The 13,999-nt window shown below is 38.2% G+C and overlaps 1 protein-coding gene across 1 annotated transcript; it reads right to left on the bottom strand.

Annotated features, from left to right (window-relative positions):
* Positions 1 to 269: 269 nt before the first annotated feature.
* On the bottom strand, positions 270 to 13,463 carry IDO1 (indoleamine 2,3-dioxygenase 1). The gene is made up of 10 exons (XM_040242991.1): positions 13,314 to 13,463; positions 8,728 to 8,823; positions 8,496 to 8,615; positions 7,913 to 8,031; positions 7,178 to 7,192; positions 4,546 to 4,645; positions 3,891 to 4,008; positions 2,620 to 2,671; positions 2,024 to 2,172; positions 270 to 1,072 (listed from the first exon to the last, which is right to left on the bottom strand). The coding sequence occupies exons 1-10, from the start codon at positions 13,410 to 13,412 to the stop codon at positions 708 to 710; spliced, it is 1,233 nt and encodes a 410-aa protein (XP_040098925.1). The 5' UTR covers positions 13,413 to 13,463; the 3' UTR covers positions 270 to 707.
* Positions 13,464 to 13,999: the final 536 nt, after the last annotated feature.

Genomic DNA, 13,999 nt, shown 5'->3' with positions numbered 1-13,999 from the left:
GGGGAGCCTGGTGGGCTGGCGTCTGTGGGGTTGCACAGAGTTGGAAACAACTGACGTGACTTAGCAGCGGCAGCAGCAGCAGTGTGTATGTTAATCCCAAACTCTTAATTTACCAGCACCACCACCATCACCACCCCCACCCCCCACACACCACCTTTCCACTTTGGTAACCAGAATTTGCTTTCAAAGTCTATGTGTCTGTTTGTATTTTGTAAATAAGTTCATTTTCAACATTTTTTACTGAACCAGGAAGAAATACACCACACTCATTTCTTTTTTATAAAATTTTTAAATTTTATTTTTTTAATTGGAGGATGATTGCTTTACAATCTTGTGTAAGTTTCTGCAATAAATCATGAATCTGCCATAGGTATACATATGTCCCTGCCTCTCAAATCTTGCTCTCACCCAATCCCACCCCTCTAGGTTGTCACACAGCACTCATTTCTTTTCAGCCCTGAAAAATATTCTATTGTCAGGATGTACTTCGATTTGTTCATCCATTCAGCCATTGAAGGACATCTTGGATGTTTCCAAGTTTGGGTGATTATGATAAAGCTGCAACAAACATCCTTGTGCAGGCTTTTGTTTCATTTTCTCTCCTCAAATGATGAATGTCAATGCTATTTCTGATAAAATGGACAATGATAATTAACACATGTCAAAATAAACAAAATATGCCCAAAATTTACTTTCTTGGATTACAATTAATCTTCCTTCAACAGGCAATTCACAGTTGTACCTCTTACAGCCCTCAGAAAGTCCATGATATTGGTGCCTCCAGTTCCTTTACTTTCTGACTTTGAAGCTTCTTCCGAGCTTCTTTCCACCTTGGATTTCAGGCTTGCAGGAATCACGATGTATTTAGCTACTATTTGCAAATGGTAGTCTCTCAAGGAGACCATAGCTTTTACACACTCATTGTAAATTTCCTGCAGGGTAGCATTGCCTTTTGAAAGAACAAACTCACGGACCGAGGGCTTTGACTTTAATGAGAGGAGAAAGCTGTGGTGAGCTGGTGGCATGTATGTTCTCATCTCTCGGAGAAATTCAGCAGCAAAGTCTGAAGGGACTGAAGACAAAGGTGAGTTAGTAAGGAGTCTGAAGCAGTCTCCAGTCCAGGGAGGGAGGGCCAAGTGGGGCCAGAGTGGATGGCCATGAATTTATAACCATCAAGTCAGCATCCTACTAATCTTGCTACTAGTAATGGTGATTACTGCAAAATACACTTAATTTTTAAAACCGGATGAGCTAAACTCATTCATTATATTTTTGTTTTGCTTCCTTTCTCATGTTCCTACTGTATTTGATCCTTCTAAGGACAGGGTAGATGTACTATACTTGATAGACTGTGATGCTGAGTCCAGGAGAATTAAAGGGATCATTTTAAAATAAGAGAAGGAGCTCAGAAAAAACAAACAAACAAACTTACTGTCATGCAACCCAAAGCTTTCCCCTTTGACTGTTCAATAGAAGTTTAGGAAAGAAAGAAAAGCAGAAAGAAGTTCTTCCTGGAGCTTCTTCCTCTGCTCCCTTAATCCCCTAGAAGGAATATAATGAAGGTGGTTCATCTTTAAACTTTGGTGCATGTGTTGGCCCTGGGCTCCCTGGGGGTAGGTCAGGGAACTAGAACAGTGCCAAGCCTCTCCACTCTCCAGCTTCCACGTGTGGTCTTATCTCATTCGCAGACTTTCTCTTTCTAAATCTGACCTTACATGTTCAGGTGATATTCGCTTCACCACTCAATCAGACCTCAAAGACATGTTCAAATATCAAGATCAAGATGGTGTTGAACTTGGTCTGAGTTCTGGCCTCCCTGCTTTTTAGTTGGTTAACAGGGAGTCTGTTTATGAGCCTCTTTCAGTTTCTGCTTCTTCATGGTGTAATAAGATGATTGCAGTAAAGTCTCTACTGATTCTTCTAAAAGTATCTGATAAGCTCAGATAAGATGCTGATGGGAAGGCACTTTTTGGATACTATCCTATTAGCTTGTGATTCTGGTCGTTTGTCATTTGCCACTCACCTCCACCAACAGCGTGCTGAATGCCCAGGAGAATATCAAAGCACTGAAAGATGCTGCTTTGGGCTGCACTGCCTCCGGCAAACTTCTTTGGGGTATCCCAGACGCCTTCATACAGCAGCCCCTCTGACAGCAAGGGGTTGCCTTTCCAACTAAATCAGGAAGGTAAGAATAATCAGTATTTTATCAATTGCCAAATTTTTGTATGTCAAATTTGCAACAGAGGATGAGTGGAACGTGAAATGAGCTAGGCTTCATTGTACTTCTCCCATACTCCCCCTTCTACTCATGTTCAAGCAAGAGAATAATAATATGGTTCTGAGCAAATTCAGCATAAGTATTCTATAAGTCAAATCTTACCTTTCACTACCAAAGGTTATTTCACTCTCTTTAAAATGACTAGCTTTCTTGTCCAGACTCCAGTGTGTGCCTGCCCAAGTAGTAACTAAGAGAATAGCCTATTTTTTCTTGCAACATGTATTTTAGGATATAAATTGTTTCTTAAACTGGATTGATAGTGGGTTCCATCAGTGGAAATTTGTTGTCTTCTTTTTATTAATTGTCTAAGTGAAAACAGAACCAAGCATAAGGCTACATACCCAGACAAGTATATTCGAAGAACATTGAAAAATAGGTTTGAGTCCACATATTCTAAAAAAAAAAAAAAAAAAGATGAGATACACCTAATTAAGTAGAATCAGATATATTGGGAAAAATGAAGGTGTTATAAACAACTGATCCTGGATTTCAGTATAAGACATAAGAAAGGTACTATGTCAGTCTGTGCAGAAAAATTCCCTGAGGTCAAGCTTTCACTCACCTGTCCTCTATCACCTGTGTACACTGAATGGGGTCTACTATGAGAGCAGCACACATCTTGTGACAAAGAGCCCGGGCCCATTCACCACTCATCCTCAGGAGACCAACTAAACTGCCAACATTTACTTAAGGATGCTTCATATGTTTTCTGGACTTCCCTTGTGGCTCAGTGGCAAAGAATCCGCCTGCCAGTGAAGGAGATGCGGGTTGGATCCCTGGGTCAAGAAGATTCCCTGGAGAAGGGAATGGCAACCCACCCTGGTATTCTTGCCTGGAGAATCCCATGGACAGAGAAGCCTGGTGGGCTATAGTCCATGGGATTGTAAAAGAGTTGGACATGATTTAGAGACTAAACAACAGCAACATGTTTTTACTGGGGCATAACTGATAAATTACTTACGTAAAGAAACCCCAAAGCTAAACACAAAAAATAAAAATAAAACAGAACCTCCTGGAGCCCTAGGGACCACATCTCTCGGTGTCCCTCTCCAAAGCCTGCTAATGTCTTTGGTTTGAAGGCCAATCTTCTTGCCAAAGCCCAGTGATACGCAGTCACATATTTGTTAGGCGCATCCAGTAGGGGACATTTCCTTTTGCAAATCCTTGTTTATGTACTCTTTTTGTTATCGTTTTTAGCTGTTCATTTTATGATAACTTTCGAACCCCATGGCTGTTTTAGATGGCTTTCTAGTTAATTTATGTAAAAGCAGAATTCATAGAGAGTTCTTATCAAGCAGAAGCTGTTTTTCAGAACTTACATATCCTGCACCTTTGGCAAGTTGTTCCAGAATTTTTAGTGAAATTCTGGCTTCCCTGTTTACTACTTATATCATCTTGGGTCATTTATCTTCTCTCTCAAAATTTAGATTCTCTGAATATAATAAAACCCACCACATGGAAAGTACATAAAATAATTCAGTGAGATAAAAGAAAATGCAAACACACCCACTATGTGAGAGTTGATTTTGCTTCCATTTCTCTGCAAGACTACATCTAGATAACTTGAAACATCTGAGCATGGTCTAGCATTTGCAAGGCACACAATACTTGCCATGAATTTGAGAAAACACTTTCCGGGCTTTTCGCAGGCTGGAAGATATGTCAAGCAGTGCCTTCTGCAAAGTATCTGTGTCTTCACGTTGTACTGCATCAAATATATTGGGGATCACCTTAAAAAAAAAAGAAGACAAACACTTCAGATTTCATAAATAAATATTGGCATAGAATAAAGTTCTTCTAAATCTTAATGCCCACATTAAATTTGGTATTTCCATTTCTTTCTTGGATTGGATACTCTTGGATTGTTTGACTAATTTCTATATGTTTAATTAAACTTGGGTTTGTCTTTATTAATGTATCACTTAGAGATGTTTATATAGTTTTATGTATTTCTATCTCTAAGGCAAAAAATCATTAGCTTTTTGTCACTGTGAGACAAAATTCCAATGGCAAGTTGCGTTGAAAATATTTCTCTCTTATTAGGGCTTCAAATTTTATTCTAATTATATGGCTCTTACATTTTATATTTTAGAAGAGACAAAAAAAATAAAGTATTTATTTGTACCAGGGGATCCTTTATCTCCAATTCAATCATAAAATCCTCTATTCAGTCAGGATCAAGTTACTTTATGTATAATAGCAATCTGCTGTTAAGTAATTGTTCTGCTTAAGTGAATCAAAATGCCCATTTTTCTGGACTGACATACTTTGATTGCAGAGGCAGCTGCTATTTCCACCAACAGAGAAACCAGAAAGAAGCCTTTGCCACAGTCCCCACCAGGAAATGAGAACAGAATGTCCATGTTCCTAAGAAAATTAATCCAGGAAGTCAAGAATTTAGTAAAAATAAAAGAAAGAAAAGCTAAAAAGAAGAAGAAAAATTTAGTAACAATATTGATCTATTTGTTGGATTCTTATTCATTTTCAAGACTTTTATTTACTCTCCATTTTCAAAATAATCTTGTGAGATAAGTATGGCAGGTTTACTATATCCATTATGTAGTTAGGAATATTAATGTTAGGTCTATTGTCTAAGGTCATAAAATTAACAGTACTTTAAGCTGGAACTTGAAATTCCATTCTAGAACTTGAAACTAGAAACTTCAAGAGCATTTCTTTTTCTATTATCTCATCAATTTTTCAAAAATTTATAAACTCAAGGTTTATAGAGATATCTGTGAGATATTGTTTACAAAAGTAGATTTTTGAATTAAATAAACATAGTATCCATATTTTTATCCATGAGCCTGACTCAATTTCTAAGTGATATATCCTGCCTTACAAAGGAATTGATTGGGAAATTCAAATAATTTATTACACCTTATTTTCTTTTGCACTGAAGTTTTGTGTTGATGCAAATATGGTCTCAGCATCAGTACACCTCTGAGTTTCATGGCAGTTAAATGTATGGTCTCAAACCATTTCCACACCTAACTTCCTGGGGCTCGTTGAATAAGATATTTCATCAGTTTCAGCCTCAAATGGGGCTGGTGAAATCATTCTCCCTTTGAAAACCTTCCATAGCTTCCCCTTTAAAGATACTGTTTTAACCCCTTATCAGAGCCCAAAGTCCTATATAATATTTCTATAGTTTATTTCTTCATCCCCTTCCTATACTGTTACCTTCTTTATTTATGATGTATCAGTGACACGAGCCTTCCTTCAATTCTGAAAATGCACTAAGATTTTTGTCATTTCAAAGCCCTCATTCTTGATGTTTCCTCCACTGTGAACACGCTCAACTTTTCCTTCTTCTTCCTTTACTTTTTCTGGCCACATGACACATGGGATCTTAGTTCCCCAACCAGGGGTAGGGAACATGCCGTGCACTGAAATCGCAGAATCTTAACCACTGGGCCACCAGGGAAGTCCCAGGTTTTCCTTCTCCTAACCTATGCCTAGTCACTCTTCAAATCCAGCTTAAATTCCTTGCTATAGGATTCTTTCCTTGTGGCTTTTGTTTGACTTGAACTCATAGTCCTTTAATTCCTTAATTCTTCTCTTGATTATATAACAATTTACATAATTTTCATGCATCTTCTTTCCTCCAAATTAACCCAGTTTCATGAGGGTAAGCTTATTCCTATATTTACTTTAGCTTCCTTAGCTCTTAGCCTCTGTTAAGTACCTAGGCCAAAAATAGTAAAAATTGGGTCAAAATAGTTTTATTACCTCTGGCCACTGAGGTCATGGGGTCATGGATACACAGATGTATGTGCATTTTGTATGTATGTATGTTCTTAGCGACCGGCCCACCAGGTTCCTCCGTCCATGGGATTTTCCAGGCAAGAGTGCTGGAGTGGGATGCCATTGCCTTCTCCATATTTATCTACAGATCTTCTTAAACTTACAATGGTGTTATATATCAATAAATCCATCTTCAGTTGAAGATAAGTTGAAAATTCATTCAATATACCTAACCTACCAAATATCAGATATTAGCCTATCAAATATTAGCCTTGTGGTCCTGCTAAGTTGTGTCTGACTCAAGTTGTGTCTGTCTCACTCACTGTGACCTTAGGGTCACAGTCATTGTGATCCCAAGGACTGTAGCCCGCCAGGCTCCTCTGTCCATGGGATTTTCCAGACAAGAATACTGGAGTGGATTGCCATTTCCTCTTCCAGAGGATCTTCCTGACCCAGGACTCGAACCCACTTCTCCTGTGTCCCCTGAATTAGCAGGCAGATTGGATTATTTACCACTGGCCCACCTGAGTGCCCCAGAGTTTAGCCTAGCCTACGGTAAATGTGCTTAGAACATTTGCATTAGCCTAGAGTTGGGCAAAATCACCTAACACAAAATCTAGTTTATAGTAAAGTGTGGAATATCTCTTGTGATTTATTGAATACTGAAAGTGAAAAACAGAATGGTTGTCTGGGTGCGTGATGGTTGTAAGTGTATCAGTTGTTTACCCTCTTGACAGTAAGGCTGCCTGGGAGCTGCACTGCCCTGCCCAGGATCACAGGAGAGTATGTACTGCACATCTACTTAGGGAAAGATCAAAATACAAAATTCAAACTGAGTTTCTAGTGAACGTATATCACTTTTGCATCATCCTAAGGTCCCAGGGACAGGAGAGCTGGTGGGCTGCCGTCTATGGGGTCGCACAGAGTCAGACACGACTGAAGCGACTTAGCAGCAGTAGCAGCAGCAAGGTCAAAAAATCTTAAGTTGAACCATCCTTAAGTCAGGTATCATCTGCATATGCAAATAAGATTTTTGTATTTTTTGCCTAAAATCAATTGGTCTTTTAAAAGAATGCATTTTGAGGGTAGTGATACATCCTTATTTACTTTGAGTAACAGTAATTTTTCGAATAAAAAAGATGGAGTACTTACTCATAAGTCATGGGCCTTAGGAGAGCAGCCATGAAGCCGTGGATCAATTGGAAGATGGAAAGGAAACCAATGTAAAGATTAAATGGTTTTGAGTTATTTCATTTAATACTACTGATCTAGCAAAGGTAAAAAAAATACATAAATTGTAAAGGTGTGTTTTTTTCAATATTTGTCAAGCAGGTGTCACAAACATTTAATTTAGGACTTTATTAGTGAAAGAAACAATTAAACATGAAAGGAACACACGTGGGTTGTCAAAAACAATTGGAAACCTTGTTACTAATAAGAAATTTTTAAGATCAAATCATTTCATTTTGCGGTACTCCCGCATCTAGAACACGCCTCTGCGGATACACACCCAAAGCCTCTGACCCTTCACTGTAGCAGATTCATTAGTCAATGCTTAGGAAGGGCTGAGATTCTAAGCAGACTCTTTTGAAAGCCCAGACATTGCCACTTCTACCGCCAAAGATGTGTTGATTCGACTCAATAGTTAAAATTGAAATTTGTAGACTCTCAAAAGAAGCCAGTCAAACTGAGCAAACTGAACACTTAAGATATGTACATTTCATTGTATGTTGACAACACACCTCTCTCTCTCACATGCATGTATATTTTACATCTTAACAACAGAGAAGAAAGACATGCTGCCAAAGATTAAACAAATGACCAATTCCCTTTTGATTAAAATACTGTGAACTCCTTTAATTCCTGTTATAATCACTGTTTACATACCCATTGGGATCTTTTTTCTTCCAGTTTGCCAAGACACAATCCGCATAAAGCAGAATGGGAGGCAGTCCCAGCTTCTCAGACAGCTGGCAGTAAGGAACAGCGATATTGCTTGGCAAGACCTAATGAAAAGATGACTTTTAGTATTAACCTCTGAAATGTCTCACCTTCACTTCTGCTTTCTGGGGGTCAAAAGATTAACTGTTCTACATAAGGGCCCTGTGAAACCAAACCAATGTCATTGCCTCTTCCTCATTTCATAACTTAAGCCCGGTACTTATTAAACCCTTACATTTGAGATTTGTGATGATGTGGACATATCTGGGCATAGAGAGGACAAAGCCTAACTAGAGGGCCAGAGGAAATCAAGGATGTATTCTTGACTTTCTAATGGCCTGGGAATCATGTGCAACCATTCGCTCAAGCATCCATCCATTCCCCAAATATTTGTTAGGCAACTCCTCTGTGCAAGATCCTCAAGCTTCACAAATGCCGTGACAATACTCTTAGAGTTCATTTACATTAAATTTCAACTGGATGTCAGTCTGCTGTGTTAGCATAAACGAATATATGAAAATCTCCAGACCTTGCGGATGTCTCCATCGCCTCGACCCCACACATACGCCATGGTGATGTATCCCAGAACCAAGTGTGCCAGGCGCTGTGCCTTGTGGCCTCGGAGGCCATCAATGCTGAGCATTGCTAACTGAGAATAAATAGAGAGATGGACTCAACTCAAAATGTGTGATGCGATTGCCACAAAACCAAGTTAATGCTTTTAAGAAGCTAATAGGAAATGTGTAATATTTTTTCCAAACCTTCTCAACTTCCACACGTAGTTGGTTGTTCTTGATCAGTTCAGGCAGATTTCTAGCAATAGAGATCCAGGCATCATAAGGATGAGGGAGCTCCTCCTTAAAAAGAAGAAACAGGGCTTTGATTCAACAATGGAAGGTCTTATCCAATAGTGGTGCCTCCACTGATGGTCCATGTTGCCTCTGTATCAATGCCATGCAATGCTGACACACACTTAACCTGTCTAGGGCCAGCAGGCCAGGCATTGTCACCTGCACACGAAGAGCTCAGGACCTTCTCTGTGCTCCTCTTCTTCCTCTCATCTGTCTCCTTTGCAAAGATCCCTTGAAACATTTCATTGACATCTTCCTGACTATTCCATTCTATTAGGTATGCCTTCAATGAAGAATCCTATGAATTATACCCTTTCACATTAAGTGATTTGTTATTGTTGTTGTTGTGTAGTCAGCTGTTTCCAACTCTTTAAGACCCCATGGACTTAGCCTGCCAAGTTTCCCTGTCCATGGGATTTCCCAGGCAAGAATACTGCAGTGGGTTGCCATTTCCTTCTCCAGGGGATCTTCCCAACCCAGGGATTGAACCCAAGTCCTCTGCATTGGCAGGCAGATTCCTTATTGCTGAGCTACCCAGGAAACCCTAAGTAATTTATTGCTGTCTGCTATATTTTTACCTCCTCAGCTAGATGTTAATTATTTTTTGAATAGAAGGAAAATGAGATTTATTAAATGTCAGTAATGAGGCAGTTTTGCTTCAATTTTTTATTTAATTATTTCTTGTTTAATTATTAGAATGGCCCCCAAAGTTATCTTCATGTCATAAATAAGATAACAAGGCTCAGGCAGATTTGTGGCTAGTTTTGTGCACATAGTTCATTGTAATGCAAACATAAGGATTTCCGACTTCTAAAAGATGTTTTCTCTTTTTACATCTCACTATCTGAAGGCAAGGATTATACCATATTTTTAATTCTGTATTTCTTAGCACAGCGCTAGACATGCAAGAGATGCTGCATATTTGTTGCATATATGTGCACATATATGTATATATAAGTGTGTGTATATGTATATATATGTATATGGTACAACAGGAAAATTTTTGGTCAAGTACGTAAAAATGAAATCCAAATAAAAGAGTGGTATAAATAAGACTGCTCAGTGTTATGTGGCAGCCTGGATGGGAGGGGAGTTTGGAGGAGAATGGATAAATGTGTATGTATGGCTAAATCCCTTTGCTGTCTGCCTGAAACTAAAGGAAATCAGTTCTGAATATTCATTGGAAGGACTGATGCTGAAGCTGAAACTCCAATTCTTTGGCCATCTGATTCCGAAGAATGACCCCGATGTTGGGGTCATTGAACGCAGGAGAAGGGGATGAGATGGTTAGATGGTAACACGGACATGACGGACATGAGTTTGAGCAAGCTCTGGGAGTTGGTGTTGGACAGGGAAACCTGGCGTGCTGCCATTCATGGGAATCAGACACGACTGAGCGACTGAACTGATCGACTGAAACTATTATAACAATGTTAATTGGCTATATGCCAATACAAAATAAAAAAAATTTAAAAAAAAAGACCCCAAAACCCAGAATCTAGTAACTTAAGTCCCATGTCACTAAATGGAGACAATACTTAATTACAGTTTCTGCCTCTCCCAGAGTGGAATCCTAAACCAGTCACTCCGGAATCCCCTGGCCAGCAGTAGTGAACCGATCTGCTCATAGAGACCTGCTTTTCTCTAAAGAAACGTGACCTCAGTACAACCAATCCACTCTGTGAGGATGACTTCCTATTTCTGCTCTCTTCTGCCTATAAAAGTCTTTCATTTTTGTACAGCTCCTCAGAGTACTTTCCTTCCTGCTAGTTGGGATGATGCCCAATTCTTGAATCACTGAAGGAAGCCAATGACGTTTTAAATTTTACTCAGTTGGCTTTAGTTTTTAATAAGTGCCTCCCTGGGTATTGTTTCTAATCGTGTCTCAAGGGAAAACATAAAAACCAAAGAATTAGGTCACAGCCTGAAATGAGATTCAGAGTCCTGAAAACTCCCCAGGGCTTCTTCATTAAGCTGCTTCCAGATGTGCTCTTGGGGGCACCAATACTGAATTAAGGGGAGAGGGCATAAATTGAGTTTACCTGAAACCAAGGTGAGTGAGGCTTTAAGCTTCAAAACCAAGTTAATATTATAAGGAAGCTATAAAGTATGGAGAGAAATGTAATAAAAATTTCAAACCTGTTCAGGGGCTGCAGAGAATTGGCTGGAATTAGTCAGGGCAAATTTTTAGGAATGAAAGATCTAGGCAGTATATTCACTAGATAATCACCTTTCTTGTGTTTGCTCTTAATTTTTTCTCCCTAACCACAAGACTACTGTGCTCTGATGGTTTTAGTAATACATACATATTTTCTCTATTCTGTGTTTCACCTGTGGTGTGTGTAGCACGTCTGAAATTCTTATTGGGGCTACTTTCCCCAAATAACAGAAGTACTTTATTATGTGTCCAGATTAGTGTCTTATTGGACAGAATTTTCAACAAATGTAAAATTCAATCAATAATATCCTTCTAGTTCAAAGGATGCCTGAATGATGTATTATAAATTAGTAAAGGGTAACACAGAGGGTCATTCAACTCCTGCTAGATGAGAGAATGCATTTTGCATCTACATGAAATCAGAAGACAAATTATTTGGCTTTACAATTGGAAGGTGATAGATTATAAGAGATGAAATGGATATTTTTGAACCTCTAATTTCCAGGAAAGATCTTCAGTGAGGAAATAAAAGTAACCTCTAATTTTGTTTTCATCCTGTTTCGGATACAAAATCTAATTTCATAGGCATCTCAAGTAGCAGCATTGTTTTTTAAATAGCTCAGGAAGTGTTTTATTTTGATTTAGTTTTGGGGTTTAGCCCTTGGACTCTGTTTTAGAGGTCTCCATAATTACTTGTGGCTTCCTTGCTGGCTCAGATGATAAAGAATCTGCCTGCAATGTAGGAGACCCAGATTCAATCCCTGAGTAGGGAAGATTCCCTGGAGAAGGGAATGGCAACCCACTCCAGATTTCTTGCCTGTAGAATTCCACGGACAGAGGAGCCTGGTGGGCTACAGTCCATGGGGTAGAAAAGTCAGACACAACTGAACAAATTTCATTTACTCATTCACATAATTATTGTGATTATTTTCTAAGAGAACTAACTTTATAGGGAAATAAAAAATAAATTTGATATGAGAATTTTCAGTTTCTGAAAAAGTTTTTTTTTTTTTTTACCATTGATAAATATTTCCTCAAAACATCCAGTCTTGGCACTTGTGCACTTTAGTGAAGAGAGAGTAAGTCTGAATATTATTGATTTGAAAATATAAAGTAAGCCGGTTGCTTTTAGCAATAAAATTAAAACATCTGCTTCATTTTCTTCAATTAACTTAATCATGTGAAGAGGAAAATTAGATTGTGACAAAGAATTCGCTTTAGATTTGCCTGTATTAACCAAGGTATTTACTAGATGTGATTTCTAAATATATAGTTAGATTCTGACTAAAATATGTATTTGTCACACTTAAAGGTTGTCTCTAGAGTCTGGATTCTGTTCCAGTTACAAGTAAATAGGTACATCCTGGTATACAGCATTGTCACAACATGTTACTGGCTTCCAGAAATCCTCTCCTGGAATCTCATGAACTTCATTAAAACCAAGAGTAGGAGAACAAACAATAACCAAAAACCAAAATAATGTCTTGTGTTCTCTCCTTCTCTTGAGTTAGGCAGTGTAGCATAATAGATAATGGTTTTCAGACAATGGATTCTGGAACCAGACTGATTAGACTCACTTCCTATCCCTGTTATTACTAGCTGTGTAAGTTTGGCTAATTACTTAAAATCTGCATGGCTTACTTTCTCATCAGGAAAATGAGATTAATAACATACATACCTTTCAGGATGTTTGTAAAGATGGAGTAAGTTAACATTTGTAAATTGCTAAAAATGAGATAAAAGCGTGTGATGATTCAAATATTAAAGATAAGAGGCTTTTCACGGCATTCTTGGGAAGATAACTTAGGAAACTGTAGTCTTAAGACACACATTCATTCTAATGCCTTGCCGTTTGTAGCAAAACCTGTGGAAAAAGCATGCAAGTCTAGCAGGTCTAACTCTCTCTAAGCCTGAAACTCAGGCTTAGTAAATACCAAACAATATTAATACAACACAAAGTTACTTGATGCCCCACCTCAAAAACATCAAAGCAGGAACACATGCTTTGCTCAGAAAGTGGGTTCCTTTGACTCATGGGTCATTTATTACTTTAAAAAATTTTTTTTCAAAATACCCCCTGAAATATGATTGTCTTAAACTAAAATACTTCTATAGTTACCTTCTCTCATCACTTTCTATACCTGTGTAAGATGAGTAAGAAGTGCCTCTAAGGCTAAGTTTCTAGGAAGAAAATTTTAAGAAAGTTAACTGAAATCCCTTTATTCAAACTCTGCCTCCAAAGAAATTACTGAACCACATTTATTCAGTAGAAGTTAACTTATCCAGGTAAGTCAAGATAAGAAAATAATTTTGCCCATATTCCAGTGTCCTTTCTTACCAGTGGAAGTGGCAGAGCAAAGCCCACATCTTCATCTATATGGTATTCCTTAAAGATGGTCCATGACTTTTCCACAGGAGATGACTTGTCAGCTGCCATTCTTGCAGTCTACTCTGTTCCTCATCAGGCTAGAGCATCTATTTATTACAGAGGTTGCCATAGCCAACAACTACACCTCACCACATAGGAAGTGGGAAATGACTTCCACTTTTGGAATAGTTTCATTTTCTACTTTCTTTATTTGTAGTTTGATGAAAAATAAAACTACAAAAGCACAACTGTTCATCACATGAAGAAACTGAAAGTGTATACTCCATATCAAACATTTCTGGGAACATCATTTGCTTACTGCCTAAGGGGAGTTGGAAAGGGCCTGACTGATATAACAAAAAAACATGAAAATAGGTGGTCAGAAAGAACATTTTTATTTTACGAGAACTATTGAAACTTTGAATTAGAATAATGAATTTAACCAAGCCTAATGGCCTAAACCATCTTTTAGTTATTGTATTCATTGGCTTTCTTTTAAACCCCCAGGATTCTTTGAACATATTAGTGTCTTGTTTCAGCAGCCATGGAAAAAAATTTGGGGTACCAGAGTTAGTGCCTCTGAAATAGAAAAAAGAAAAAAAATGCAAGCACATGAAGAATTTAGAAGCATAGCATCTCTTAACCCCTCTAGTCCC

The sequence above is a fragment of the Oryx dammah genome, unplaced genomic scaffold (genome assembly GCF_014754425.2).
Source record: "Oryx dammah isolate SB20612 unplaced genomic scaffold, SCBI_Odam_1.1 HiC_scaffold_7, whole genome shotgun sequence".
NCBI classification, from domain to species: Eukaryota; Metazoa; Chordata; class Mammalia; order Artiodactyla; family Bovidae; genus Oryx; species Oryx dammah.
The sequence above is the reverse complement of the archived record's forward strand: the minus strand, read 5'-3'. Positions and strand labels throughout refer to the sequence as shown.

Coding starts and splice junctions, on each gene's coding strand:
- IDO1 (XM_040242991.1), bottom strand. CDS start 13,412: ATGGCAGCTGACAAGTCATCTCCTGTGGAAAAGTCATGGACCATCTTT. Junction 8,616..8,727: donor TACGTGTGGAAGTTGAGAAG/GTTTGGAAAAAA, acceptor ATTTATTCTCAG/TTAGCAATGCTCAGCATTGA. Junction 8,032..8,495: donor GCGATGGAGACATCCGCAAG/GTCTGGAGATTT, acceptor TCTTTTCATTAG/GTCTTGCCAAGCAATATCGC.